Source organism: Coregonus clupeaformis, chromosome 13 (genome assembly GCF_020615455.1).
Source record: "Coregonus clupeaformis isolate EN_2021a chromosome 13, ASM2061545v1, whole genome shotgun sequence".
Taxonomy (NCBI): domain Eukaryota; kingdom Metazoa; phylum Chordata; class Actinopteri; order Salmoniformes; family Salmonidae; genus Coregonus; species Coregonus clupeaformis.
Genome location: NC_059204.1, coordinates 30,997,088 through 31,023,879, shown reverse-complemented (window position 1 = coordinate 31,023,879; position 26,792 = coordinate 30,997,088). Strand labels below are relative to the sequence as shown.

The window sequence follows — 26,792 nt, the reverse complement described above, 5'->3', positions numbered from 1 at the left end:
GTGGAAATTGACCCACTATACTGTTTATTTTGTGCACCTATGTCATATCGCTGAGTCTTAGGGCCGGGACAATGCCTGTATCGGCAAAATAAAATTAATGGCTAAAATGAATACTCTAAGCAGACAACCCTTTGATCATTTAAAAACCTGCTGTATGTAAAATATTGTGCGCTTTAGCTTGGAAAAAAATGTATGACTCTGGATGAGAATATAATGATATTTGTTTTCAACATTAGGGCAGTTTTGTTTCCTTGCCACGATACTAACAATTATCTGGTATCGTCCCGGCCCTACTGAGTCTACCTTTTAAAACAACTGATATTCCCATTCAAGTCAACATTCTCTGTGTGGACCTCCATCCATCTTTGTGGTACCATTTTGAAAGTTGTACATTTATCAGCCGAAACATGACACCCACCCTATATTCCAGAGCATGCTGTGTCTCAACCGATGGCGGGCACAACAAAAACACCTCAGATGATGTAAAACAAGCTAGATCATATGCAAAAATTAGAAAATTTTTTGGAGTTGACGGTTTTACATAATTGACGTTAAATGAAGAAAATTGATATATATATATACAGTGAGGGGAAAAAAGTATTTGATCCCCTGCTGATTTTGTACGTTTGCCCACTGACAAAGAAATGATCAGTCTATAATTTTAATGGTAGGTTTATTTGAACTGTGAGAGACAGAATAACAACAAAAATATCTAGAAAAAAGCATGTCAAAAATTGTATGAATTGATTTGCATTTTAATGAGGGAAATAAGTATTTGACCCCTCTGCAAAACATGACTTAGTACTTGGTGGCAAAACCCTTGTTGGCAATCACAGAGGTCAGACGTTTCTTGTATTTGGCCACCAGGTTTGCACACATCTCAGGAGGGATTTTGTCCCACTCCTCTTTGCAGATCTTCTCCAAGTCATTAAGGTTTTGAGGCTGACGTTTGACAACTCGAACCTTCAGCTCCCTCCACAGATTTTCTATGGGATTAAGGTCTGGAGACTGGCTAGGCCACTCCAGGACCTTAATGTGCTTCTTTTTGAGCCACTCCTTTGTTGCCTTGGCCGTGTGTTTTGGGTCATTGTCATGCTGGAATACCCATCCACGACCCATTTTCAATGCCCTGGCTGAGGTTCTCACCCAAGATTTGACGGTACATGGCCCCGTCCATCGTCCCTTTGATGCGGTGAAGTTGTCCTGTCCCCTTAGCAGAAAAACACCCCCAAAGCATAATGTTTCCACCTCCATGTTTGACGGTGGGGATGGTGTTCTTGGGATCATAGGCAGCATTACTTCTCCTCCAAACACGGCGAGTTGAGTTTTCCTCTGAATCATTCAGATGTTCATTGGCAAACTTCAGACGGGCATGTATATGTGCTTTCTTGAGCAGGAGGACCTTGCGAGCGCTGCAGGATTTCAGTCCTTCACGGCGTAGTGTGTTACCAATTGTTTTCTTGGTGACTATGGTCCCAGCTGCCACGAGATCATTGACAAGATCCTCCCGTGTAGTTCTGGGCTGATTCCTCACCGTTCTCATGATCATTGCAACTCCACGAGGTGAGATCTTGCATGGAGCCCCAGGCCGAGGAATATTGACAGTTATTTTGTGTTTCTTCCATTTGCGAATAATCGCACCAACTGTTGTCACCTTCTCACCAAGCTGCTTGGCGATGGTCTTGTAGCCCATTCCAGCCTTGTGTAGGTCTACAATCTTGTCCCTGACATCCTTGGAGAGCTCTTTGGTCTTGGCCATGGTGAAGAGTTTGGAATCTGATTGCTTCTGTGGACAGGTGTCTTTTATACAGGTAACAAGCTGAGATTAGGAGCACTCCCTTTAAGAGTGTGCTCCTAATCTCAGCTCGTTACCTGTATAAAAGACACCTGGGAGCCAGAAATCATTCTGTTTGAGAGGGGGTCAAATACTTATTTCCCTCATTTAAAATGCAAATCTATTTATAACATTTTTGACATGCGTTTTTCTGGATTTTTTTATTGTTATTCTGTCTCTCACTGTTCAAATAAACCTACCATTAAAATTATAGACTGATCATTTCTTTGTCAGTGGGCAAATGGACAAAATCAGCAGGGGATCAAATACTTTTTTCCCCTCACTGTGTGTGTATGTATATATGTATATATATATATATATATATATATATATATATATATATATATATATATATATATATATATATATATATATATATATATATACACAGTGGGGAAAAAAGTATTTAGTCAGCCACCAATTGTGCAAGTTCTCCCACTTAAAAAGATGAGAGAGGCCTGTAATTTTTATCATAGGTACACGTCAACTATGACAGACAAAATGAGGAAAAGAAATCCAGAAAATCACATTGTAGGATTTTTAATGAATTTATTTGCAAATTATGGTGGAAAATAAGTATTTGGTCAATAACAAAAGTTTCTCAATACTTTGTTATATACCCTTTGTTGGCAATGACACAGGTCAAACGTTTTCTGTAAGTCTTCACAAGGTTTTCACACACTGTTGCTGGTATTTTGGCCCATTCCTCCATGCAGATCTCCTCTAGAGCAGTGATGTTTTGGGGCTGTCGCTGGGCAACACGGACTTTCAACTCCCTCAAAGATTTTCTATGAGGTTGAGATCTGGAGACTGGCTAGGCCACTCCAGGACCTTGAAATGCTTCTTACGAAGCCACTCCTTCGTTGCCCGGGCGGTGTGTTTGGGATCATTGTCATGCTGAAAGACCCAGCCACGTTCCATCTTCAATGCCCTTGCTGATGGAAGGAGGTTTTCACTCAAAATCTCACGATGCATGGCCCCATTCATTCTTTCCTTTACACGGATCAGTCGTCCTGGTCCCTTTGCAGAAAAACAGCCCCAAAGCATGATGTTTCCACCCCCATGCTTCACAGTAGGTATGGTGTTCTTTGGATGCAACTCAGCATTCTTTGTCCTCCAAACACGACGAGTTGAGTTTTTACCAAAAAGTTATATTTTGGTTTCATCTGACCATATGACATTCTCCCAATCCTCTTCTGGATCATCCAAATGCACTCTAGCAAACTTCAGACGGGCCTGGACATGTACTGGCTTAAGCAGGGGGACACGTCTGGCACTGCAGGATTTGAGTCCCGCGGCGTAGTGTGTTACTGATGGTAGGCTTTGTTACTTTGGTCCCAGCTCTCTGCAGGTCATTCACTAGGTCCCCCGTGTGGTTCTGGGATTTTTGCTCACCGTTCTTGTGATCTTTTTGACCCCACAGGGTGAGATCTTGCGTGGAGCCCCAGATCAAGGGAGATTATCAGTGGTCTTGTATGTCTTCCATTTCCTAATAATTGCTCCCACAGTTGATTTCTTCAAACCAAGCTGCTTACCTATTGCAGATTCAGTCTTCCCAGCCTGGTGCAGGTCTACAAATTTGTTTCTGGTGTCCTTTGACAGCTCTTTGGTCTTGGCCATAGTGGAGTTTGGAGTGTGACTGTTTGAGGTTGTGGACAGGTGTCTTTTATGCTGATAACAAGTTCAAACAGGTGCCATTAATAGACGTAACGAGTGGAGGACAGAGGAGCCTCTTAAAGAAGAAGTTACAGGTCTGTGAGAGCCAGAAATCTTGTTTGTTTGTAGGTGACCAAATACTTATTTTCCACCATAATTTGCAAATAAATTCATAAAAAATCCTACAATGTGATTTTCTGGATAATTTTTTCTCAATTTGTCTGTCATAGTTGACGTGTACCTATGATGAAAATGACAGGCCTCTCTCATCTTTTTAAGTGGGAGAACTTGCACAATTGGTCACTGACTAAATACTTTTTTTCCCCACTGTATATATATATATATATATATATATATATATATATATATGATCAAATAGTTTGACAACCCTGTTTGTAAGCTTTTAAATTATATAAATCTCAACCCTTTATATTTTTCAGTGATGAAGACATGGGTGTCTCATGATAGGGTGGGGTATGCAAAATGGGTCAACTATCTCCTGAATGTTTCATTCAAATCAAAAGGGGTGCGGTCAAAAAGTGATTGCAATCAAATGGAACGACCCAGTATAAAGATGTTGTTTCGGTGGTCATCATTCACCCATCCCCTAGCTACAGTTACCAAAGATGACGGCGTACTGTATGGCCTCCGTTTTGTGAGCTCTGAACCAGCTTTGCCATTTTGTGATTGTTTTGCTGTTTTCATTTTAGCTTTATTTTCACAATGTATCCGCTATCATTTCTTATAACCGACAATAACTTTTGAACATCAGATCGGCAGTTACCTCAATTCCGGCTTCAACTTTGACTCATCTGCCCTGGGCTCTTTCTGTAATTCGACCTAATTTTTGGGGTATCCCATAGGAAACGCAGGCGTTACAGAGGCAAGAGAGGGGGAGACGTGGCGAGGACAGTGGAGTCAGGGAAATCAAGAGGGGAGGGGTTTACCACCTAATCAACAACAAATAGTGTGCTGACTCGAGTGCAGTGGGAGTCTCGACCCGTCTTGGAATACCTGATGGTCAAATGCCGACCATTCTACCTCCCGAGGGATTTTTTTATCGTGACTGTTGTATACATTCGACCTCAGGACAAGAAAAACAACAAGCTGGCACTTAACGAACTGTACGAGGCTATAAACAAGCAGCAAAACTTGCAACCGGAGGCTGCTTTCCTTGTTGCCATTTACATTTTAATTCCGTGTCATTAAGACACGTGATGCCCGTCTCTTCGGCCCTAGGGGTCATAAAGTCCTAGACTACTGTTACTCTACCTACAAGCAAGCATACAAGGCCCTCCTTCGTAAGGCTGTGGTGGTCATGAAATTTTGACAGCTGGTGATATATATCAAGCAAATAACTGCCAGTCTCACGTAATTGACCGTTAATTAACATAAACACATTTAGCGTCTCCTGTCTTCCACGCATAGCCTACAAGCCACTGATGCAGACCTTTTGGAACGTCTACATTTTAAAAAGTCTAATAAATCCATGTAATATAGCCTACACCATCACAATAAATCCATTATTTATTTTAGACAGTTCTAAAGAAACATGATATGAAGAAAATGTAGTCTAGTTCAGAAGAACAGAATAGCATACTGTGTTGTCCATATGTTAGACCCTGATCTGGCTATGCCATATGGCTGTGGGCTACACTAGTTCATTTAGCAGACAAGATTTGCTTAAAATTCCGTAGCATTATTTTATAGTATAAAGAATACAATTAAACATAGCTGAATAAAATAGAAATGATATTTTCTCCAAACGATTTGAGGGAGTGCGCACATGCGGCTATTCTGTGTTGAGCAGGTAAACAAAAAAACAGGTACTCCTATATGCTTAATTTAGAGTTATCTATGTAACTTTAGTTGTGATACAAATGTTGGGCTATATGTTTTTTGTTTTTTAATACATTCTAAGGCTGCATGATGCAACTAATGATTTAAAAAAAATAGTTGAATGAAAGGCATGAGCTTTTGCGCAGGCTGTACACACCATCATTCTCTCATTCACAATTTGACAAGCACTTGATAATGCCTCAATTTTCCCGGCTGCATCCCATTTGTGTGGCCATAATCCCCCTACAAAAATCCATGCCTTTTGTGGCCGTTATGCCCTTGGGCTGAATATAATTATTATAATTCCCTTCTCCCCGCTGCGTGCCGAAGCTCCTCTAACTCACATGGCTTGGTCACGTGATCGGGTCTTTCTCACAGGCTACAAGTGAAGACAGACACATCGGGGACGCAACTGCGCTGCGTCCTTATCCAATTCCGAGGCGCATATTGAAGATATTGGAAGAACTGTCCACTTTTACTTTTCCTCAGCCAACAAGATGAGTAAGCCTAACAAACAGCAAAAGCACTAGCCTATGTCAATCTACTATCACCCACTAGTACAAAAGTTGACCTATTCTGTGCGAGGAAATAAATATTCCAAACATAGTCCGGGACAGTTGTGGGATGCGATAGATCCCAAATTAATACAACCACTAGCATCAAAAAACCTGTTTTAAGCAATGAGCCTGACGCAACAGATGAAGATTTAGCTTAAAATGTTGATTAACTATTAGGCTATTCTTCACATTATAAGCGCAGCAATGCGCACACAGCAGTAGGCTATAAGCACGAATGTTCCATTAGCAGGAAAATACCATTCTCAAAAGTGACCACAAATGCGATTATGCATGTAATGCTTTTATTATAAAGGTGCATTTTTATGGTGAAAGTTATCTTCCCCAACCTTGAAACTCACGCTCTGCTTATGTATGCCAGTTAGGCTCTACACCCATTGTAAAGCGGATTAATGTACTTAATTTGATGAAATTATTTGGCCACTTTAGTTGTCATACAAACCTTATCAAGACATATAGGCCTATGGACTAGGCTACATGAGGTGTGCGACTATGATTTGAAAAAGTCGCAAAGAAAAGCATGTGCGGTTTGCCTTAAGCTGGGCATCATTCACAAGTGATAATATATAATTCACAAGTGATAGGCTAATATTGTCACCCATCACACTGTTCTTGATTTAATCTTGTCTTTACATATACTAAATAATGTGTGAAATTTGTTTTGATATAGAATGGATCATTATCATGCACCTGTCTCAAAACAGGGGCAGCGGGGGGAAAAAAATACATGTCATCTATGCTCTTAAATAGCGAACGGAGGACTGTTTTTCCGTGGTTCATTTTCAGGCCAGCCAGGTAGGCTATACTCCTGTTTTAAAGAAGCAATGTGCTTAATATTAGGAAGATTGAGAAATAAATATCGTAGGCCTAGCTCTGTTTTCTCACGCAATTGCATAGCCTATAGAAATGTTGCGCAACATGAGCTCATGGGCTCTCATGAAGTGTTTGATTAGATTTTCGATGACATTTGCATTGATGTCAGAGTGATTAGAGGGACAATAGAGTGCGGAGTACCAGGCAGTTAGAACATTTGGTAGGCTACTAATGACCATCAGCAGCATCAGAGCTTGGAGACGCCTAATTACCGTGACTAAACGGTCACATGGAATTTGACTGCCATCATGACTCGTGACCGCCGGTGTGGCGGTAATACGATCACCGTAACAGCCCCTACTCCTTTGTCCCCCATTTGACAAATCAGATCATGACTCTGTACTCCTGCTTCCTGTTTACAAGCAGAAGCTCAAACAGGAAGTACCCGTGACTTGCTCCATTGAGAAATGTTAATCAGAGTTGGATATTATGCTACAGGACTGCTTTGCTAGCCCTGATTTGAATATGTTCCGAGACTCTGGAGATAACATCGAGCTAACTCCCTCCGTCACCGGCTTCATTAGGAAATGCATCGCTGACGCTGTCCCCACAGTAATGGTTTGCTGCTTCCCCAATCAAAAGCCCTGGATTAACACATTTACATTTATATTTACGTCATTTAGCAGACGCTCTTATCCAGAGCGACTTACAAATTGGTGCATTCACCTTATAGCCAGTGGGATAACCACTTTACAATTATTTTTTTGGGGGGGTGGAGTAAGGGGGGGTAGAAGGATTACTTTATCCTATCCCAGGTGTTCCTTAAAGAGGTGGGGTTTCAAATGTCTCCGGAAGGTGGTGAGTGACTCCGCTGTCCTGGCGTCGTGAGGGAGCTTGTTCCACCATTGGGGTGCCAGAGCAGCGAACAGTTTTGACTGGGCTGAGCGGGAACTGTGCTTCAGCAGAGGTAGGGGAGCCAGCAGGCCAGAGGTGGATGAATGCAATGCCCTCGTTTGGGTGTAGGGACTGATCAGAGCCTGAAGGTACGGAGGTGCCGTTCCCCTCACAGCTCCGTAGGCAAGCACCATGGTCTTGTAGCAGATGCGAGCTTCAACTGGAAGCCAGTGTAGTGTGCGAGGAGCGGGGTGACGTGAGAGAACTTGGGAAGGTTGAACACCAGACGGGCTGCGGCATTCTGGATGAGTTGTAGGGGTTTAATGGCACAGGCAGGGAGCCCAGCCAACAGCGAGTTGCAGTAATCCAGACGGGAGTTGACAAGTGCCTGGATTAGGACCTGTGCCGCTTCCTGTGTAAGGCAGGGTCGTACTCTCCGAATGTTGTAGAGCATGACATGAACCTACAGGATCGGGTCACCGCCTTGATGTTAGCGGAGAACGACAGGGTGTTGTCCAGGGTCACGCCAAGGCTCTTCGCACTCTGGGAGGAGGACACAACGGAGTTGTCAACCGTGATGGCGAGATCATGGAACGGGCAGTCCTTCCCCGGGAGGAAGAGCAGCTCCGTCTTGCCAAGGTTCAGCTTGAGGTGGTGATCCGTCATCCATACTGATATGGCTGCCAGACATGCAGAGATGCGATTCGCCACCTGGTTATCAGAAGGGGGAAAGGAGAAGATTAGTTGTGTGTCGTCTGCGTAGCAATGATAGGAGAGGCCTGTGAGGATATGACGGAGCCAAGTGACTTGGTGTATAGCGAGAATAGGAGAGGGCCTAGAACTGAGCCCTGGGGGACACCAGTGGTGAGAGCATGTGGTGCGGAGACAGCTTCTCGCCACGCCACCTGGTAGGAGCGACCGGTCAGGTAGGACGCAATCCAAGAGTGAGCCGCGCCGGAGATGCCCAGCTCGGAGAGGGTGGAGAGGAGGATCTGATGGTTCACAGTATCAAAGTCTTGACCAGTCTTGAAACCTGACTGGTTTGGATCAAGAAGGTCATTCTGAGAGAGATAGCAAGAGAGTTGGCTAAAGACGGCACGCTCAATAGTTTTGGAGAGAAAAGAAAGAAGGGATACTGGTCTGTAGTTGTTGACATCAGAGGGATCGAGTGTTGGTTTTTTGAGAAGGGGTGCAACACTCGCTCTCTTGAAGACGGAAGGGACATAGCCAGCGGTCAAGGATGAGTTGATCAGTGAGGTAAGGGAGAAGGTCACCGGAGATGGTCTGGAGAAGAGAGGAGGGGATAGGGTCAAGCGGGCAGGTTGTTGGGCGGCCGGCCATCACAAGACGCAAGATTTTATCTGGAGAGAGAGGGGAGAAAGAAGTCAAAGCATAGGGTAGGGCAGTGTGAGCAGGACCAGCAGTGTCATTTGACTTAACAAACGAGGATCGGATGTCGTCAACCTTCTTTTCAAAATGGTTGACGAAGTCATCCACAGAGAGGGAGGAGGGGGGAGGGGAGGAGGATTCAGCAGGGAGGAGAATGTGGCAAAGAGCTTCCTAGGGTTAGAGGCAGATGCTTGGAATTTAGAGTGGTAGAAAGTGGCCTTAGCAGCAGAAACAGATGAAGAAAATGTAGAGAGGAGGGAGTGAAAGATGCCAGGTCCGCAGGGGAGTCTACTTTTCCTCCATTTCCGCTCGGCTGCCCGAGCCCTGTTCTGTGAGCTCGCAATGAGTCGTCAAGCCACGGAGCAGGAGGGGAGGACCGAGCCGGCCGGGAGGATAGGGGACATAGAGAGTCAAAGGATGCAGAAAGGGAGGAGAGGAGGGTTGAGGAGGCAGAATCAGGAGATTGGAGGGAGAAGGATTGAGCAGAGGGAAGAGATGATAGGATGGAAGAGGAGAGAGTAGCGGGAGAGAGAGAAGCGAAGGTTGCGACGGCGCATTACCATCTGAGTAGGGGCATAGTGAGTAGTGTTGGAGGAGAGCGAGAGAGAAAAGGATACAAAGTAGTGGTCGGAGACATGGAGGGGAGTTGCAGTGAGATTAGTAGAAGAACAGCATCTAGTAAAGATGAGGTCAAGCATATTGCCTGCCTTGTGAGTAGGGGGGATGGTGAGAGGGTGAGGTCAAAGAGGAGAGGAGTGGAAAGAAGGAGGCAGAGAGAAATGAGTCAAAGGTAGACGTAGGGAGGTTGAAGTCCCCCAGAACTGTGAGGGGTGAGCCATCCTCAGGAAAGGAACTTATCAAGGCATCAAGCTCATTGATGAACTCTCCAAGGGAACCTGGAGGGCGATAGATGACAAGGATATTAAGCTTAAATGGGCTAGTGACTGTGACAGCATGGAATTCAAATGAGGAGATAGACAGATGGGTCAGGGGAAAAATAGAGAATGTCCATTTGGGGGAGATGAGGATTCCTGTGCCACCACCCCGCTGACCAGATGCTCTCGGGGTATGCGAGAACACATGGTCAGACGAGGAGAGAGCAGTAGGAGTAGCAGTGTTTTCAGTGGTAATCCATGTCAGCGCCAAGAAGTCGAGGGACTGGAGGGTAGCATAGGCTGAGATGAACTCTGCCTTGTTGGCAGCAGAACGGCAGTTCCAGAGGCTGCCTGAGACCTGGAACTCCACGTGGGTGGTGCGTGCAGGGACCACCAGGTTAGAGAGGCAGCAGCCACGCGGTGTGAGGCGTTTGTATAGCCTGTGCGGAGAGGAGAGAACAGGGATAGGCAGAGGCATAGTTGACAGGCTGCAGAAAATGGCTACAATAATGCAAAAGGAGATCGGAATGAAATGAACTAAACATCTGGGAAAGGAGAGAGCGGGGCCTCCCTCACCACAACACCCAACTATAACTCTCCCAACTTCCACCTCAGAAACTATAATTGTTGTAAACTACAGCGGTTCAATGTTTTCTAGGAATAGACTAACTTAGTTTATTCAGCTAGCTAACTAGGTACAGTATTCTTCCGTGAAAATCGTCCAGGGCACCTAGTCATAAGACGCCACAGCCAGCTAGCATGCCGGACTCCAACAACACGGTTTAGCACCAATACTCGGCCACAACAAACCACCAGTGTGTCAACACGCCAAGCAGATCGTCCGTGTCGGTGTCTAACGTTGTGTGTTGGTCCCGACAGCTTGAGCGAGTCCGTCGTCAACTTATTCAGCCAGTTAGTAAGCTAGAATAGTTAGCATACTAGCTAGCCATTGCTTTCAGACAAAGAAGAAACCCCTCCTTTCACGGCACAAACACACAGAGAGAGCAAAACTAATGTTAACTAGTCACCCATGTCCCGAATTCCTTGAACGACTCTAGCTACCAATATGTAAAAATAAAACACAAATGTAGGTTATGACTTACCCCTAGCAGCTACTGTTAGCTAGCCAAGTGCAAAGCTAGCCACTGAATTGACTCAGCCAGTTCGCGTCTGTTCGCCAGGTCGTTCCAGCTATTGTTTACTAGTTGCTATCCAGGTAGCAACAAGCTAGCTAAATTTCAAGCACAGTAGCCACTTACTACCTAACGTTAACGGTTCAGACAATGAGGTTAGAAAACAGCTGAATGGTAGGCAAATATTGTATGTAATTATTGTAGGCAGCCAGCTGGCGTAATTACAGGCACTCTCAGGCGTGAAACAACTATACCGTTGCTAATAGTTACCAGTAGCTACCCGCTAGGTAGTGGGTTAGCCAGCTAGCTTCGTGCTACACCGGGCTCAATACTAACCTACAATAATTACATACAACAACCCACGATAACTACCTACAATACCTAACTGCAATACCTAACTACAATCTAAATACATAGTTAAGCCTTACTCGACAAAGCCCAAACTATGTATAAAACCAAGCTTACCCGACGACCTCACCCGACAACCTCCTCCTGTCGAGAAATCCTAGGTAAAACACCACGGTTGGCGCTAAACTAAAGGACAGGGCTACCGCGGACAGGGCTACCGCACACAGGGCTATCGCAGATTACCGAATGTGCACACAAACAATTTAGGCAACAGAATTCTTGATCCAGGAGGGGATGAATTTCTCTGCTGTAACCAAGAAGCTTGATCTTGACATCTAGCCATTTAGCTAGAAAGTTTGCAAACCAAATGCATAGCTGGAGCCCTGAGCTTGATATTTATTTGACACATCTTAGATTTGTTATAGTTATATTTAACTTACAGCTAATAAGCAGTGCTGTATCATGCAGCCCCTGCGAGGCCGGGGTGCCCCAACAGCACCCCAAAAAAAGTATTGAAAATCATACTGTCGGTATTTCGAAATACAGTATAAACGGTATATCGCCCAAGCCTAATTCATGGTTATTTTCAACCTCTCCTTGTCCCAGTCTTTAATCCCCACGTCTTAAACTGACCACCATCATTCCTGTTCCCAACACTATAAGGCTTCATCCTACAATGACTACCGACCTGTATCAAATCAAATCAAATGTTATTGGCCACATGCGCCGAATACAACAGGTGCAGACATTACAGTGAAATGCTTACTTACAGCCCTTAACCAACAGTGCATTTATTTTTAATAAAAAAGTAAAATAAAACAACAACAAAAAAAGTGTTGAGAAAAAAAGAGCAGAAGTAAAATAAAATAACAGTAGGGAGGCTATATATACAGGGGGGTACCGGTGCAGAGTCAATGTGCGGGGGCACCGGCTAGTTGAGGGAGTTTAAGTAATCATGAAGTGATTTTGAAAGGCTGGTTATGGCACACATCAACTCCATCATCCCAGACATCCTAGAACCACTCCAATTTGCATACCGCCCCAACAGATTCATAGACGACGCAATCTCAATTGCACTCCACACTGCCCTCACCCACCTAGATAACAAAAATACCTATGTGACAATCCCAGGCAGCCGGTGGCACCTTAATTGGGGAGGACAGGCTCCTAGTAACGGCTGGATCAGAAAAAATCAAAACGAAATGATACCATTTCATTCACTCCATTCCAGCCATTATTATGAGCCGTCTTCCCCCCAGCAGTCTCCTGTGGTGAGAATGCTGTTCATTGACTACAGCTCAGCGTTCAATACCATTGCCCCCTCCAAGCTTAAGACCCTGGGACTGAACACCTCCCTCTGCAACTGGATCTTGGACTTCCTGAAGGGCTGACCCCAGGTGGTGAGGCTAGGCAACATCCCCTCTGCCACACTGTACCGCAACACGGGGGCCCCACAGAGGTGTGTGCTTAGTCCCCTCCTGTACTCCCTGTTCAGCCACGACTGCGTGGCGACGCACGTCTCAAACACCATCATCAAGTTTGCTGACAACATGATGGTGGTAGGCCTTATCGCTGGCGATGATGAGACAGCCTACAGGGAGGTCGTCAGTGACCAACCTCTCCCTCAACGTCAGTAAGACCAAGGAGCTGATCGTGGACTACTGGGGGCGGGGATCGAGCACGCTCCCATCCACATCGACTGGGCTGCAGTGGAGGGGGTCAAGAGCTTCATGTTCCTCGGTGTCCAAATCACTAACGAATTAGTTGTCCCCACAGACGCGCGAAGGCGTGTTGGCATGGGCCCTCAATTCCTCAAGTTCTACAGCTGCACAATTTGAGAGCATCTTGACTTGCTGCATCACTGCTTGGTATGGCAACAGCACCGCCCTCGATCGCATGGCGCTACAGAGGTTGGTGCGGACAGCCCAGTACATCATTGGGGCCGAATTCCCTGCCATCCAGGACCTCTAAATCAGGTGGTGTGAAAGCAAGGCCCGGAAAATCGTTAGACTCCAGCCAAAGACCGTTCTGTCTGCTTCCGCACAGCGAGCGGTACCGGTGCATCAAGTCTGGCACCAAACCTCTCCTGAAAAGCTTCTATCCCTAAGCCATAAGACTGCTAAATAGCTAACAAAATGGCTACACGGACTGAGTTGACACTTTATTTTTTAATTTTTTCACCTTCTCTATGCACACTCACCGGACTCTACACTAACACACACACTATTTGCTCACACACACATAACGTGCACACACATTTATACTGACTCTACACACACGCACACATAGTATTCAGACCCCTTGACCTTTTCCACAGTTACAGCCTTATTTATTAAATAAATGTTTTCCCTCATCAATCTACACACACTACCCCATAATGACAAAGCGGAAACATGTAATGTTTGCAAATGTATTAAAAATAAGAAACAAAAACCTGATTTACATAAGTATTCAGACTCTTTGCTATGAGACTCTATATTGAGCTCCGGTGCATCCTGTTTCCATTGATCATCCACAACTTGATTGGAGTCCACCTGTGGTGAATTCAATTGATTGGACATGATTTGTAAAGGCACACACCTGTCTATTTAAGGTCCCACTGTTGACAGTGCATGTCAGAGCAAAAACCAAGCCATGAGGTCGAATGAATTGTCCGTAAAGCTCAGAGACAGGATTGTGTCGAGGCACAGATCTGGGGAAGGGTATCAAAATAGTTGTGCAGCATTGAAGGTCCCCAAGAAGACCGTGGCCTCAATCATTCTTAAATGGAAGAAGTTTGGAACCACCAAGAGTCTTCCTAGAGCTGGCCGCCCGGCTAAACTGAGCAATCGGGGGAGAAGGGCCTTGGTCAGGGAGGTGACCAAGAACCCGGTGGTCACTCTGACAAAGCTCCAGAGTTCCTTTTGTGGAGATGGGAGAACCTTCCAGAAGTACAGCCATCTCTGCAGCACTCCACCAATCAGGCCTTTATGGTGTGGCCAGATGGAAGCCACTCCTCAGTAAAAGGCACATGACAGCCCGCTTGGAGTTTGCCAAAAGGCACCTAAAGACTCTCAGACCATGATAAACAAGATTCTCTGGTGTGATGAAACCAAGATTGAACTCTTTGGCCTGAATGCCAAGCGTCACGTCTGGAGGAAACCTGGCACCATCCCTACGGTGAAGCATGGTGGTGGCAGCATCATGCTGTAGTGATGTTTTTCAGCGGTAGGGATTGGGAGACTAGTCAGGATCAAGGGAAAGATGAACAGAGAAAAGTACAGAGAGATCCTTGATGAAAACCTGCTCCAGAGCGCTTAGGACCTCAGACTGGGGCGAATGTTCACCTTCCAACGACCCTAAGCGCACAGCCAAGACAACGCAGGAGTGGCTTCGGGAAAAGTCTCAATGTCCTTGAGTGGCCCAGCCTGAGCCCGGACTTGGACCTGATCGAACATCTCTGGAGAGACCTGAAAATAGCTGTGCAGAGACGCTCCCCATCCAACCTGACAGAGCTTGAGAGGATCTGCAGAGAATAATGGGAGAAACTCTCCAAATACAGGTGTGCCAAGCTTGTAGCGTCATACCCAAGAAGACTTGAGGATATAATCGGTGCCAAAGGTGCTTCAACAAAGTACTGAGTTGGAACATTTCTGAATACTTATGTAAATGTGATATTTTCATTTTGTTTGTGTGCAAAAATGTCTAAACCTGTTTTTGCTTTGTCATTATGGGGTATTGTGTGTAGATTTGAGGGGGAAAAACTATTTAATCCATTTTGTATTAAGGCTGTAACAGAACAGAATGTGGAAAAAGTCAAGGGGTCTGAATACTTTCCGAATGCACTGTATCTACCTTTATCACTCCAGTATCCCTGCACATTGTAAATATGGTACTGACCCTGTATATAGGCTAGCTTACTTCTCGTGTTATTTATTTCATTTCTCGTGTAATTTATTTAATTTCTCGTGTGTTTTTGTTCTACATTTGTTTTGTTAGTACTACATTGATATTGATTACTGCATTGTTGGGTTTGGAGCGTGCAAGAAAGGGATTAAAAATGGAATCCCAGCCACAGAGGTAGTTAGCTAGCTAGTAGCACACTGGATTAGTGTTTAGAATAGCCACAATAGATTACGCTCTTCAGTGTTAGCGAGCTAGCCTGTGTGCCTTGGACTCTAATTTCAAGTGTGAGAGAGAGGGACTGTCCGACCAGGTGTCCCTCACCATATATCTGAAATAATAAGCATCCTGTCAGTGAAATGGGCTCACTGTTCTCTAAAAGAAGACGCTAGACAAGAAATGTCCCAACAAGAAAATGTCAACAAAAATATTACCTTATCAAACTAGCTATAGGCCTACTTATACATATTTCTTAATGTTTGACTTGACAATGTTGTATTTGAGATTGATATAAAGCTTGTCTTCATGGGAATACTTTTCCAATAGCCTCCTTATTGCCTTCTGAAAGTGACTTACAAAAATCATATTTTGAGAAGATCATATTTCATCACATCTTGTAGAACACTACATCTCTGGCCTTTATCGTGTCATATAGCCAGTCTATGTTTGCCTTTGTGTGCCATAGCCGAGCTGTTCCGAGTTTTTCTTAGGAACATTGCATGATGCCACATTCAGGGAAAGCTAACCCATGTGGCCTATTTTACATGCATCCAAATTGACATTGCATGCTATCCAATATCCATAACGGTGTTCTTCTCTGAGAGAACTCTAATAATTCCCAACAGTAGCCCATTCACTGTGTGTGTGAGGAGATGCTGGGTTTGCCCCATAGTTTGAGTTACAGATAGAAAGGGGCCATCTGAGGTGTCATTCTACAGCGGAGTTTAACGCGTGAGGAGAGCAGTGTTTAATGTAGACATAGGAGAGATTGCAATGCAATGACAGAGATTGCAAGAGGGAAGAAATCGTCCGACTTGGGGACATTGAATAGACGTTGCGTATTATTGGGATGTCCCTCCCTATACAGAGCCGATGGAGGATACTTCCCAGTCATTTACTAGTTAAAGAGGGTGTGTTTAGTCTCAGACCTCTTTCTATTCCTTTTAATCGCAAATTAATGTGTAACGCAGTCGTTGCGACAAAGGTCTCCCATTTATTCAATGTTTATGCTGGCAGTAGCCTCAGGAATGAATATTCCCTTTCTTCCTGGGGACCGCTAACTTATTAACAATTCCTCAAGAGTTACCCCGCCCAGCTTAACCCTCAGCTTGGCCGACGCCTATAAAAGTCCCATGAGTATAAAATCGTGTTGACTCTAGTTGAATCGTGTCATTGATTGCGATGGAAGGAGCTACAACAAACATCCCCCTCATTAGATGCCTGACTGAACATCTTGTACACTTAGACTGCATATGAATTAAGCTAGTATTTACTGTACATTGCACATTTTTACAGTGAGAAATGTATAATGAAACTCAGAGGGCAAAGAGAAACTATAACAGTAGGTTATCTAATACAAAAACATTCAAAGTGATGGAGCTATGACAAACATTACAGATCAGACACTGAATGATAAGATGTGTGTATCATGTAAAATTTGATGATTAGGCCTATATCATTTTGGCTACATTGTTCAACTAAAGATTTCACCATGTTTATTTTCAAATCCCCAGTAGGCTACAAAACGGTTAAAGCCAATGACTTGTTTTGCAAAGTGTGGAATGTGAACAAATGTTCAAATGAATGTGGTGGTTGTTTGTTTTCAATTCCTATTTCTCTCATTTCCAGATCCAGTTGCGGTTCAACCATCTCTGGATCCAGGGGTTGTTGGTTCAGATCACTCCTTGCCTTTGAGAACCGCCAGCAAGGATGCAGCAACAGCCGTCATCACTGGCAAGGCAGACACAGTAACCAGTGACAAAGCTACAACACTTATCCAGGTTGATGATGATGATGATACAACAGTCATTAAGGCTGTAACAGCAGATGCTACTGCTGCTACACCCAATGAGGGCGCTACGCCTATCAAGGATGCTACCACACCCATCAAGGATGCACCTATCGATGGCGTAACAGCTTATGTCGCACCAGCCACCAAAGGGGAGGTTATAGCTGAATCCCCTGCCATTATTGCTAAAACAACTGTTGGCAAGGAAGTATTAACTGCCGACAAGGGCAAGACAACCAAATTGAATGAAGAAGCAGGACGGACGACTGAAGAACTACCTCCCAATCCCACTGATTCAGATGCTGCTGCTGCCTCTACCGTGGCTGCAGATACAGCCATCAGTACCTCCACCACCACAGTCAAAGCCCCAGAGCCTGCCAAGCCCACCCTGGAGAAACCAAGCCCTGCCTCCAACACCAAGCTTGTCGGTCGCGTGGACCCTACAGAGGATGAGCAAGAGGACAATTCTATCAAAAACTTTGACGACAACCTAGAGTCCCAGACAGAGACTGACATGTACGACGTTGATGAGGAGGACGACTATGACCCGAGGCCAGCAGTTAAGGCCCCTCTGGACCAGAACCAGAACTTTGGCGGCCAAGACTTCGAGGAGGAGGAAGACATGGTGAACGCAGACAATGACCCGGTGGTGTTCGGACCAGCAGAGAATGCTGGGAAGATAGATGTGCGTATGAAGGACACCAACATCTACACCATCCAGGATGAGGACTCTCACTTCTTCTTCCACCTGGTCATCCTGGCCTTCCTGGTGGCCATCGTATACATCACCTACCACAACAAGAGGAAGGTAAGCAGAGGAAGAATACTTTATTAATCCATACAAGACAAAGTTGTATTCTGGTGTACTCTACCTCCTATCTAGCTTCAACTAAAATATAAACGCAACAATTTCTAAGATTTTACTGAGTTAGTGTTCATATAAGGAAATCAGTCAATTGAAATAAATTCATTGGGCCCTGAACTATGGATTTCACATCTGTTGGTCACAGATACCTTAAAAAAAAAGGTAGGGGTGTGGATCAGAAAACCAGTAGTATCTGATGTGACCATTTGCCTCATGCAGCACGATATGTCCTTCGCATAGAGTAGATCAGGCTGTTGATTGTGGCCTATGGAATGTTGTCCCACTCCTCTTCAATGTCTGTGCGAAGTTCCAGGATATTGGCGGGAACTGGAACACGTTGTCGTACACCGATCCAGAGCATTCCAAACATGCTCAATGGTTAACATGTCTGGTGAGTATGCAGGCCATAGACATTTTCAGCTTCCTGGATTTGTGTACATACCTTGCGACATGGGGCCGTGCATTATCATGCTGAAACATGATGGCGGCGGATGAATGGCACGACAATGGGCCTCAGGATCTCATCATGGTATCTCTGTTCATTCAAATTGCCATAGATAAAATGCAATTGTGTTCATTGTCCGTAGCTTATGCCTGCGCATACCATAACCCCACTGCCACCATGGGACATCAGCAAACCACTCGCCCACACGACGCCATACACGTGGTCTGCGGTTCGAAGTACTGCCAAATTCTCTAAAATGACGATGGAGGCGGCTTATGGTAGAGAAATTAACATTAAATTATCTGGCAACAGCTCTGGTGGACATTCCTGCAGTCAGCATGCCAATTGCACACTCCCTCAACTTGAGACATCTGTGGCATTGAGTTGTGTGAGACAACTGCACATTTTAGAGTGACCTTATATTGTCCTGGGCACAAGGTGCACCTTTGTAATGATCATGCTGTTTAATCAGCTTCTTGATATGCCACACCTGTCAGGTGGATGGATTATCTTGGCAAAGGAGAAATGCTCACTAACAGGGATGTAAATCCATGTGTGTACAATTTGAGAGAAATAAGCTTTTTGTGCGTATGAAACATTTCTGGGATTTTTTATTTCAGCTCATGGAACATGGGACCAACCCTTTACATGTTGCGTTTTATATGTTTGTTGTGTGTGTGTGTACATAGAGTGTATTCAGACCCCTTGACTTTTTCCACATTTTGTTACGTTACAGCCTTATTCTAAAATTGATTAAATTGTTTTTTTGTTCATCAATCTACACACAATACCCCATAATGACAAAGCAAAAACAGGTTTAGACATTTTTGCAAATGTACTAAAAATAAAAAGCTGAAATATTACATTTACATAAGTATTCAGACACTTTATTCAGTACTTTGTTGAAGCACCTTTGGCAGCGATTACAGCCTTGAATCTTCTTGGGTATGACACTACAAGCTTGGCACACCTGTATTTAGGGAGTTTCTCCCATTCTTCTCTGCAGATCCTCTCAAGCTCTGTCAGGTTGGATGGGGAGTGTCACTGCACAGCTATTTTCAGGTCTCCAGAGATACAGTGGGGGAAAAAAGTATTTAGTCAACCACCAATTGTGCAAGTTCTCCCACTTAAAAAGATGAGAGAGGCCTGTAATTTTCATCATAGGTACACGTCAACTATGACAGACAAAATGAGAAAAAAAATCCAGAAAATCACATTGTAGGATTTTTTATGAATTTATTAGCAAATTATATGATGGAAAATAAGTATTTGGTCAATAACAAAAGTTTCTCAATACTTTGTTATATACCCTTTGTTGGCAATGACACAGGTCAAACGTTTTCTGTAAGTCTTCACAAGGTTTTCACACACTGTTGCTGGTATTTTGGCCCATTCCTCCATGCAGATCTCCTCTAGAGCAGTGATGTTTTGGGGCTGTCGCTGGGCAACACGGACTTTCAACTCCCTCCAAAGATTTTCGCGTGAGATCTTGCGTGGAGCCCCAGATCGAGGGAGATTATCAGTGGTCTTGTATGTCTTCCATTTCCTAATAATTGCTCCCACAGTTGATTTCTTCAAACCAAGCTGCTTACCTATTGCAGATTCAGTCTTCCCAGCCTGGTGTAGGTCTACAATTTTGTTTCTGGTGTCCTTTGACAGCTCTTTGGTCTTGGCCATAGTGGAGTTTGGAGTGTGACTGTTTGAGGTTGTGGACAGGTGTCTTTTATACTGATAACAAGTTCAAACAGGTGCCATTAATACAGGTAACGAGTGGAGGACAGAGGAGCCTCTTAAAGAAGAAGTTACAGGTCTGTGAGAGCCAGAAATCTTGCTTGTTTGTAGGTGACCAAATACTTATTTTCCACCATAATTTGCAAAGAAATTCATTAAAAATCCTACAATGTGATTTTCTGGATTTTTTTTTCTCAATTTGTCTGTCATAGTTGACTAGTACCTATGATTAAAATTACAGGCCTCTCTCATCTTTTTAAGTGGGAGAACTTGCACAATTGGTGGCTGACTAAATACTTTTTCCCCCCACTGTATTCGATAGGGTTTAAATCCGGGCTCTGGCTGGGCCACTCAAGGACATTCAGAGACTTGTCCCGAAGCCACTCCTGCATTGTCTTGGCTGTGTGCTTAGGGTCGTTGTCCTGTTGGAAGGAGAACCTTCGCCCCAGTCTGAGGTCCTGAGTGCTCTGGAGCAGGTTTTCATCAAGGATCTCTCTGTACTTTTCTCCGTTCGTCTTTCCCTCGATCCTGACTAGTTTCTCAGTCCCTGCTGCAGAAAAACATCCCCACAGCATGATGCTGCCACCACCATGCTTCACCGTAGGGATGGTGTCAGGCTTCCACCAGACGTGACGCTTGGCATTCAGGCCAAAGAGTTCAATCTTGGTTTCATCAGACGAGAGAATCTTGTTTCTCATGGTCTGAGTATTTAGGTGCTGTTTTGGCAAACTAAGCAGGCTGTCATGTGCCATTTACTGAGGAGTGGCTTCCGTCTGGCCACTCTACCATAAAGGCCTGATTGGTGGAGTGCTGCAGAGATGGTTGTCCTTCTGGAAGATTCTCCCATCTCCACAGAGGAACTCTGGAGCTCTGTCAGAGTGACCATCGGGTTCTTGGTCACCTCCCTGACCAAGGCCCTTCTCCCCCGATTGCTCAGTTTGGCAGGGCGGCCAGCTCTAGGAAGAGTCTTGGTGGTTCCAAACTTCTTCCATTTAAGATTGATGGAGGCCACTGTGTTTTTGGGGACCTTCAATGCTGCAGAAATAGAGCTCCGAGACAATCCTGTCTCGGAGCTCTACAGACAATTCCTTCGACCTCACAGCTTGGTTTTTGCTCTGACATGCACTGTCAACTGTTGGACCTTATAAAGACGTGTGTGCCTTTACAAGTCAATTGAATTTACCACAGGTGGACTCCAAGTTGTAGAAACATCTCAAGGATGATCAATGGAAACAGGACGCACCTGAGCTCAATTTCGAGTCTCATTGCAAAGGGTCTTAATACTTATGTACATAAGGTATTTCTGTGTTATTTTCAATAAATTTGCAAACATTTCTAAACCTTTTTTCGCTTTGTCATTATGGGGTGTTGTGTGTAGATTGAGGAAAACATTTTATTTAATCCATTTTAAAATAAGACTAACGTAACAAAGTGGAAAAAATCAAGGGGTCTGAATACTTTCCAAATGCACTGTACACATTAGGTTGGAGAGGCTGAAGCAGTGGGTAGCCACTTTGCTTAACCTGCACAACGGCAGGAGATGTAAGGAGAAGCACGTATTCTATCTCTGTATTAGGAAGGACCAAACATGACTATTCTAAAACATATTTGGGTTGGTTTTCTTCAGTTAGGCTTTGTCTTGAAATGGTCACTTTAAACACAAATTCCCACACTTTTTCACACATAATTGTGTATTATGATGATTATATAGCCTCCTTTTGCAGTTAGGCTATTGAGTCTTCATTTCCCTAATGGGTAGCCAAGCCACATTGTTAGCGTGGGGAATCCCCATTCACACCCCTTTTTAATCTAGGATAATTTTTGCCTTTTAGAATATGATTACATTGACAGAAGGGACCTGATCCTAGATCGGCGCTGCAACTGAGATGCTTTATGAATACTGGCCCGGGTTACAATTTCGAAAGGTTAAAGGTCAACTTGAATATCCCTTCTCTCCAGATCTTCCTCCTGGCCCAGAGTCGGCGCTGGAGGGACGGCCTGTGCTCTCGCAAAAATGTGGAGTACCATCGGCTGGACCAGAATGTCAACGATGCCATGCCTTCCCTCAAGATGACTCAAGATTACATTTTCTGAGCAGAGAAGGAAGTTGAAAAGACTGAACTGAATTGAACAAACCTGTTTCCAGCTGCTTTGTTGAAATGTTCGCTTGCCCACAAGCTTGCCCCACTTCCACTTGCTTCAGGACAATCCTGGGCAGGCAGGAGTTTGATGGTACTTCAACTCTGTAATCGATAGCCTACACATTTTCAATGTTCATCCACGTACGCTGGAAATATTACTTTCTTTGTTTTGTTAACCATACTCTTAGTTTGAAATGATTTATTTGGGTGAAAGAGACTGGTCTATATGAAAAACGTTCACCATGTTTAAGCCTTACTTTCCTTCTACACTTAAAATATTGTTTTGCTCTCATTTATTTTCTGTTGCAGATTACACACTCAGAAAATTTGAATGTAAAGATTGTCAGAATCAATGTCAAGATAAATATGTCCAGTGATACTTTGCTCGTTAGTCACTAGTTTGCCCAGCAAGGAATGAAGGCTATTTGTAGTGGTTAGCCTCAAAGCCCTCAAGCCACAAACATTTGCAGAAGATAATATTGTAGGTATACAGCAAACTACCAGTGTTTCCCAACTCCGGTCCTCCAGTACTCCCCCAACAGTACATATTTGTGTTGTGGCCCCGGGCAAGCACACCTGATTCTACTTGTCAACTAATCATCAAGCCCTTGACAAGATTAATCAGATGTTTTTGTCCCAGGCTATAACAAAAATATGTTGTGTAGGGGGTACTGGAGGACCGGAGTTGGGAAACACTGTACTACACAATATAGAACTTTTATAAAAAAAGGTCTATACAGCAAATACTGACAATTATTTACATTTGTTGTGGTCATTTCTTACGCTAAATCCATTGGACAAGTGAGGACTTTTATTGACACGACAGAACCCACCACCACATTGTGATATGGTGGCAGTTATTCCCTTGCCTGTAATTGTATTTTTCCATAATCTGGCATTTTACTGGTCTTATTAACACGTTGTCCAGATTGTGCTATACACTTATCCCAGGGCTGGTCCTCCTTTTGTATTTGTTTGGTCGTTCATTCTCTTTCTATAGGAAATGTGCCCTCTTCCTGTGGCCTAATGTGCATGTAAAGCCCTACTTCGACACAGATTACCTTCGGTCAGGACTGCCCAACCCTCTTCCTGGAGATCTACTATCCTGTAGATTTTCAGTCCAACCCTAATTTAGCATATCTGATTCAGCTAGTTAAGGTCTTGTTGAGCAGCTAATAAGTAGAATCAGGTGTGTTAAATTAGGGTTGGACTGAAAACCCACAGGACGATAGATCTCCAGGAAGAGGGTTGGACTGAAAACCCACAGGACGGTAGATCACCAGGAAGAGGGTTGGACTGAAAACCCACAGGACGGTAGATCACCAGGAAGAGGGTTGGACTGAAAACCCACAGGACGGTAGATCACCAGGAAGAGGGTTGGACTGAAAACCCACAGGACGGTAGATCACCAGGAAGAGGGTTGGACTGAAAACCCACAGGACGGTAGATCACCAGGAAGAGGGTTGGGCCTTAGGTCAATCAGCTCTCTGTCCGCATCCCTAATGGCACCCTATTCCTTATGTAGTTCACTACTTTTGACCAGGGCCCTATGGCTCTGGTCAAAAGTAGTGCACTGTGTAGGGAATGGGTTACCATTTGGGAGTCAGTCTGGAGGCGACGATAACAACCACCATCAATCACTCAGTCATCGTTACCTTAACAAGCCTTCAATTCTAATGCCATATCCTGTGACAAGAATCCAGAATTATCAATTCTCATGCACTTGTCAGTCGCTGTTAATTTTCCACTGTCTTTTCGGTACAGAGAAGAAGCATTGTAGCCTGAGTGCCAGTCTGTTTGTGCTAACATGCCAACTCGTTGTCAGTCATTGTCATGACAAAAATGTTTGCCTTGACAATGAGCAATGGCGTTGGAAAGGGCACAAAGGTTGCATCTATACAGGCAGCCCAATTCTGATATTTTTTCCACTAATTGGTCTTTTGACCAATCACATCAGATCTTTTCACAGATCTTTTTCAAAAGGCCAATTTTAATGAACAAAATATTAGAATTGGGCTGCCTGTGTAAACACAGACGAAATCAGGGACCAGGCTAAAGCGTTGTAAATAGGTGGTGGATTTCAGCTCTGTCAAGAGCTGTGCGCACTCTGGTGTCACGACAATCTAAAGCATGGGAGGGAGTTGTCATGCATGGAACAGAAATACTGTATTGTGTAGCTTTCATATAGCCTGTGGTGGGTGGACACTGCTTTGAGATGAACTGTAGAGATTCTACAAACTTTTGTCAATAAAGCACAATTGTATATGGGGCCCCTTTTTTTATTTGTCTTGCTAATGCTTAATTTTCTACTAAATAAATGTTAATATCTGTTTCTTCTTATATTTCTTCTAAATGAATTTACCTCCACAGCAGGTTGTAAGAGTCATCAAAAAACTGTTAGTTGTATTCATTACTACTATGGCTGACCTTGTAAAACAACACATTTCACTGCACCTATCCAGTGTATGTGATGATAAAACACATTCACATTTTTTTAAACTAACTGTTGAATGATGATGGTATTACTGAGAGAGCTTGATATGAGATGAGTCATGTGGGTAAGTCTTGAATGAGGTAAAGGGCCTGTTCTATAGATAGACAGATAAGGTTGCAGTTGGTCACATCACCACTTGATGTCAGTAGAGACACATACAACTCAGTGATGATGAGACGGGGTAAACAGCATCTAAGTTTGAGAACATTCAGAAGGGCACTTCTAGGAAGCTTCCAGCTTGAGTAAAATAAAATAACTTGGTAACTGTTTAAGCTTGAATAGATATGCCTATCATCCTAAAACTTGGCAAGCACAGAGTAGGCTAATTAATAACCACGTAAGTAAGTAGAACGTACTTATTTATTTACATGGTTGATTTCATGAACACCCAACGCTGTCAATTGAAGTGAAACCAAATATTCCATTGCTACACAAAAGCACATGATAGTGGGTACATGAAAAACAAACTTGCAAAGCGTTGGAAATATGCGGACCCAAATCTGCAGTGATATTGAAAACATGGGATGTCAAGGTCATGCAGGACGGTTGATTAAGGCTGAAATTGGGCATTTTGGTTGTGATATTTTGGCCTGCAGTCGGTAAGTGGGTGTTTCTCCTATGGAAATATATGGACTGGAAACCGGGGGGCAAGCCTCCCTCCGCAGATAGATAAAACACCTGGAATACAGCCAATACTTATCAAAGCACACATATCAGATGTATATGTTCTGGCTGTTGCTTTATCTTCACATGGAGGTCAAGGTGTGCCTCATTGACAAGCTAGCTCTGTGTCGGAGCCTGTTGGAGAAAGGTTGCTGTTGTAGGTAATAGTTAGGATATATGGTATTTTCATAGGTGCTGTATGTTTCTGTATGTAGGCCCTGCCTCAAACGTATGTACCTAACTTATGTGCTCTCTGTCATCTGGGGCTGCATGGCAAATGGCCCAGGAACATGAGGCAAACACAAAGAACAATGATTTAAGGGCCAGTACGCCCTTCCCCCTCTGAGGGGCCAAATGTATCTCTCTCTCTCTCCAACAGTAACCAGAGAATTGACTATGGAAATGTGTGTTAGAATAACACTATTGCATCAATGTTTGGTGTCTATCAGAAACTTGTCACCTGAGGAGAACTCTGACACTATCTATATGGATGTATGGTCTCTGTGGTAACTTGTGTCAGTACAGGGTGAACTCTAAACTACCCTATAAAAAAGGGGCTTTATTGTCTCTAGGAACTCTGCCTTATCTGCATTAGGTCTCCTTTAGACCTTCAGATGCTGTGACACCCTGTGGAGATTGGGCTTGGCTGATCAGGTTACTGTAACTTGAAATCTTTTGATGGGTCAATGGTGGTAGGTTTTGGTTTGAAAGTGTCACACCTTGTGTTATAAATGGAATGAAGTGCCTTTGTTCGGTCTCTTATCCTGTATCCTGTCCATGGAGAACGGTTGTATGATCAATTCTCATTTCCTATTAGGCATCTATTTTTTCATGCTTTGGCTTGTAACTGTTAAGATTTGTATGCCTAGATTGTGAATGCTATGTAACATAAGCTTTTTGCCTTGTATAATGTTATAATTCATTTTACAAAGTAATTAAATACACTTGCATTTTGCATTCGCTTCTCATTAACATTTCTTGATCTTAGTCAGCTAAACGTATAATACTTCATTGCACATGGTATCAAATGGAGTCAGATAGTCAGGTTTATCAAATGTAGATGGTTAAATATGATTTGGCAACACAAGGATATTTGTGGACCAATGTGTGAATGCAGGTGTCATACCTCATTTCTTTCTTCTTTACCAGTATATTTTCTTCATGTCGTCAAAATGTTGTTTCAGTTCACAGAGACCTGTCTCCTAAT

General features: G+C 43.8%; 1 protein-coding gene across 1 annotated transcript in view; it reads left to right on the top strand.

Moving 5' to 3' along the window:
• Window positions 1–22,381, top strand: part of LOC121580113 (trans-Golgi network integral membrane protein 2-like) — a 36,210-nt gene extending 13,829 nt beyond the window's left edge. The window contains exons 2-4 of the mRNA XM_041895166.2: window positions 12,852–12,985; window positions 17,087–18,054; window positions 22,247–22,381. Of these exons, the coding sequence (XP_041751100.2) occupies window positions 12,852–12,985; window positions 17,087–18,054; window positions 22,247–22,381 (1,237 nt within the window). The remainder of the gene's footprint in view (window positions 1–12,851; window positions 12,986–17,086; window positions 18,055–22,246) is intronic.
• The last annotated feature ends 4,411 nt before the right edge of the window (window positions 22,382–26,792 follow it).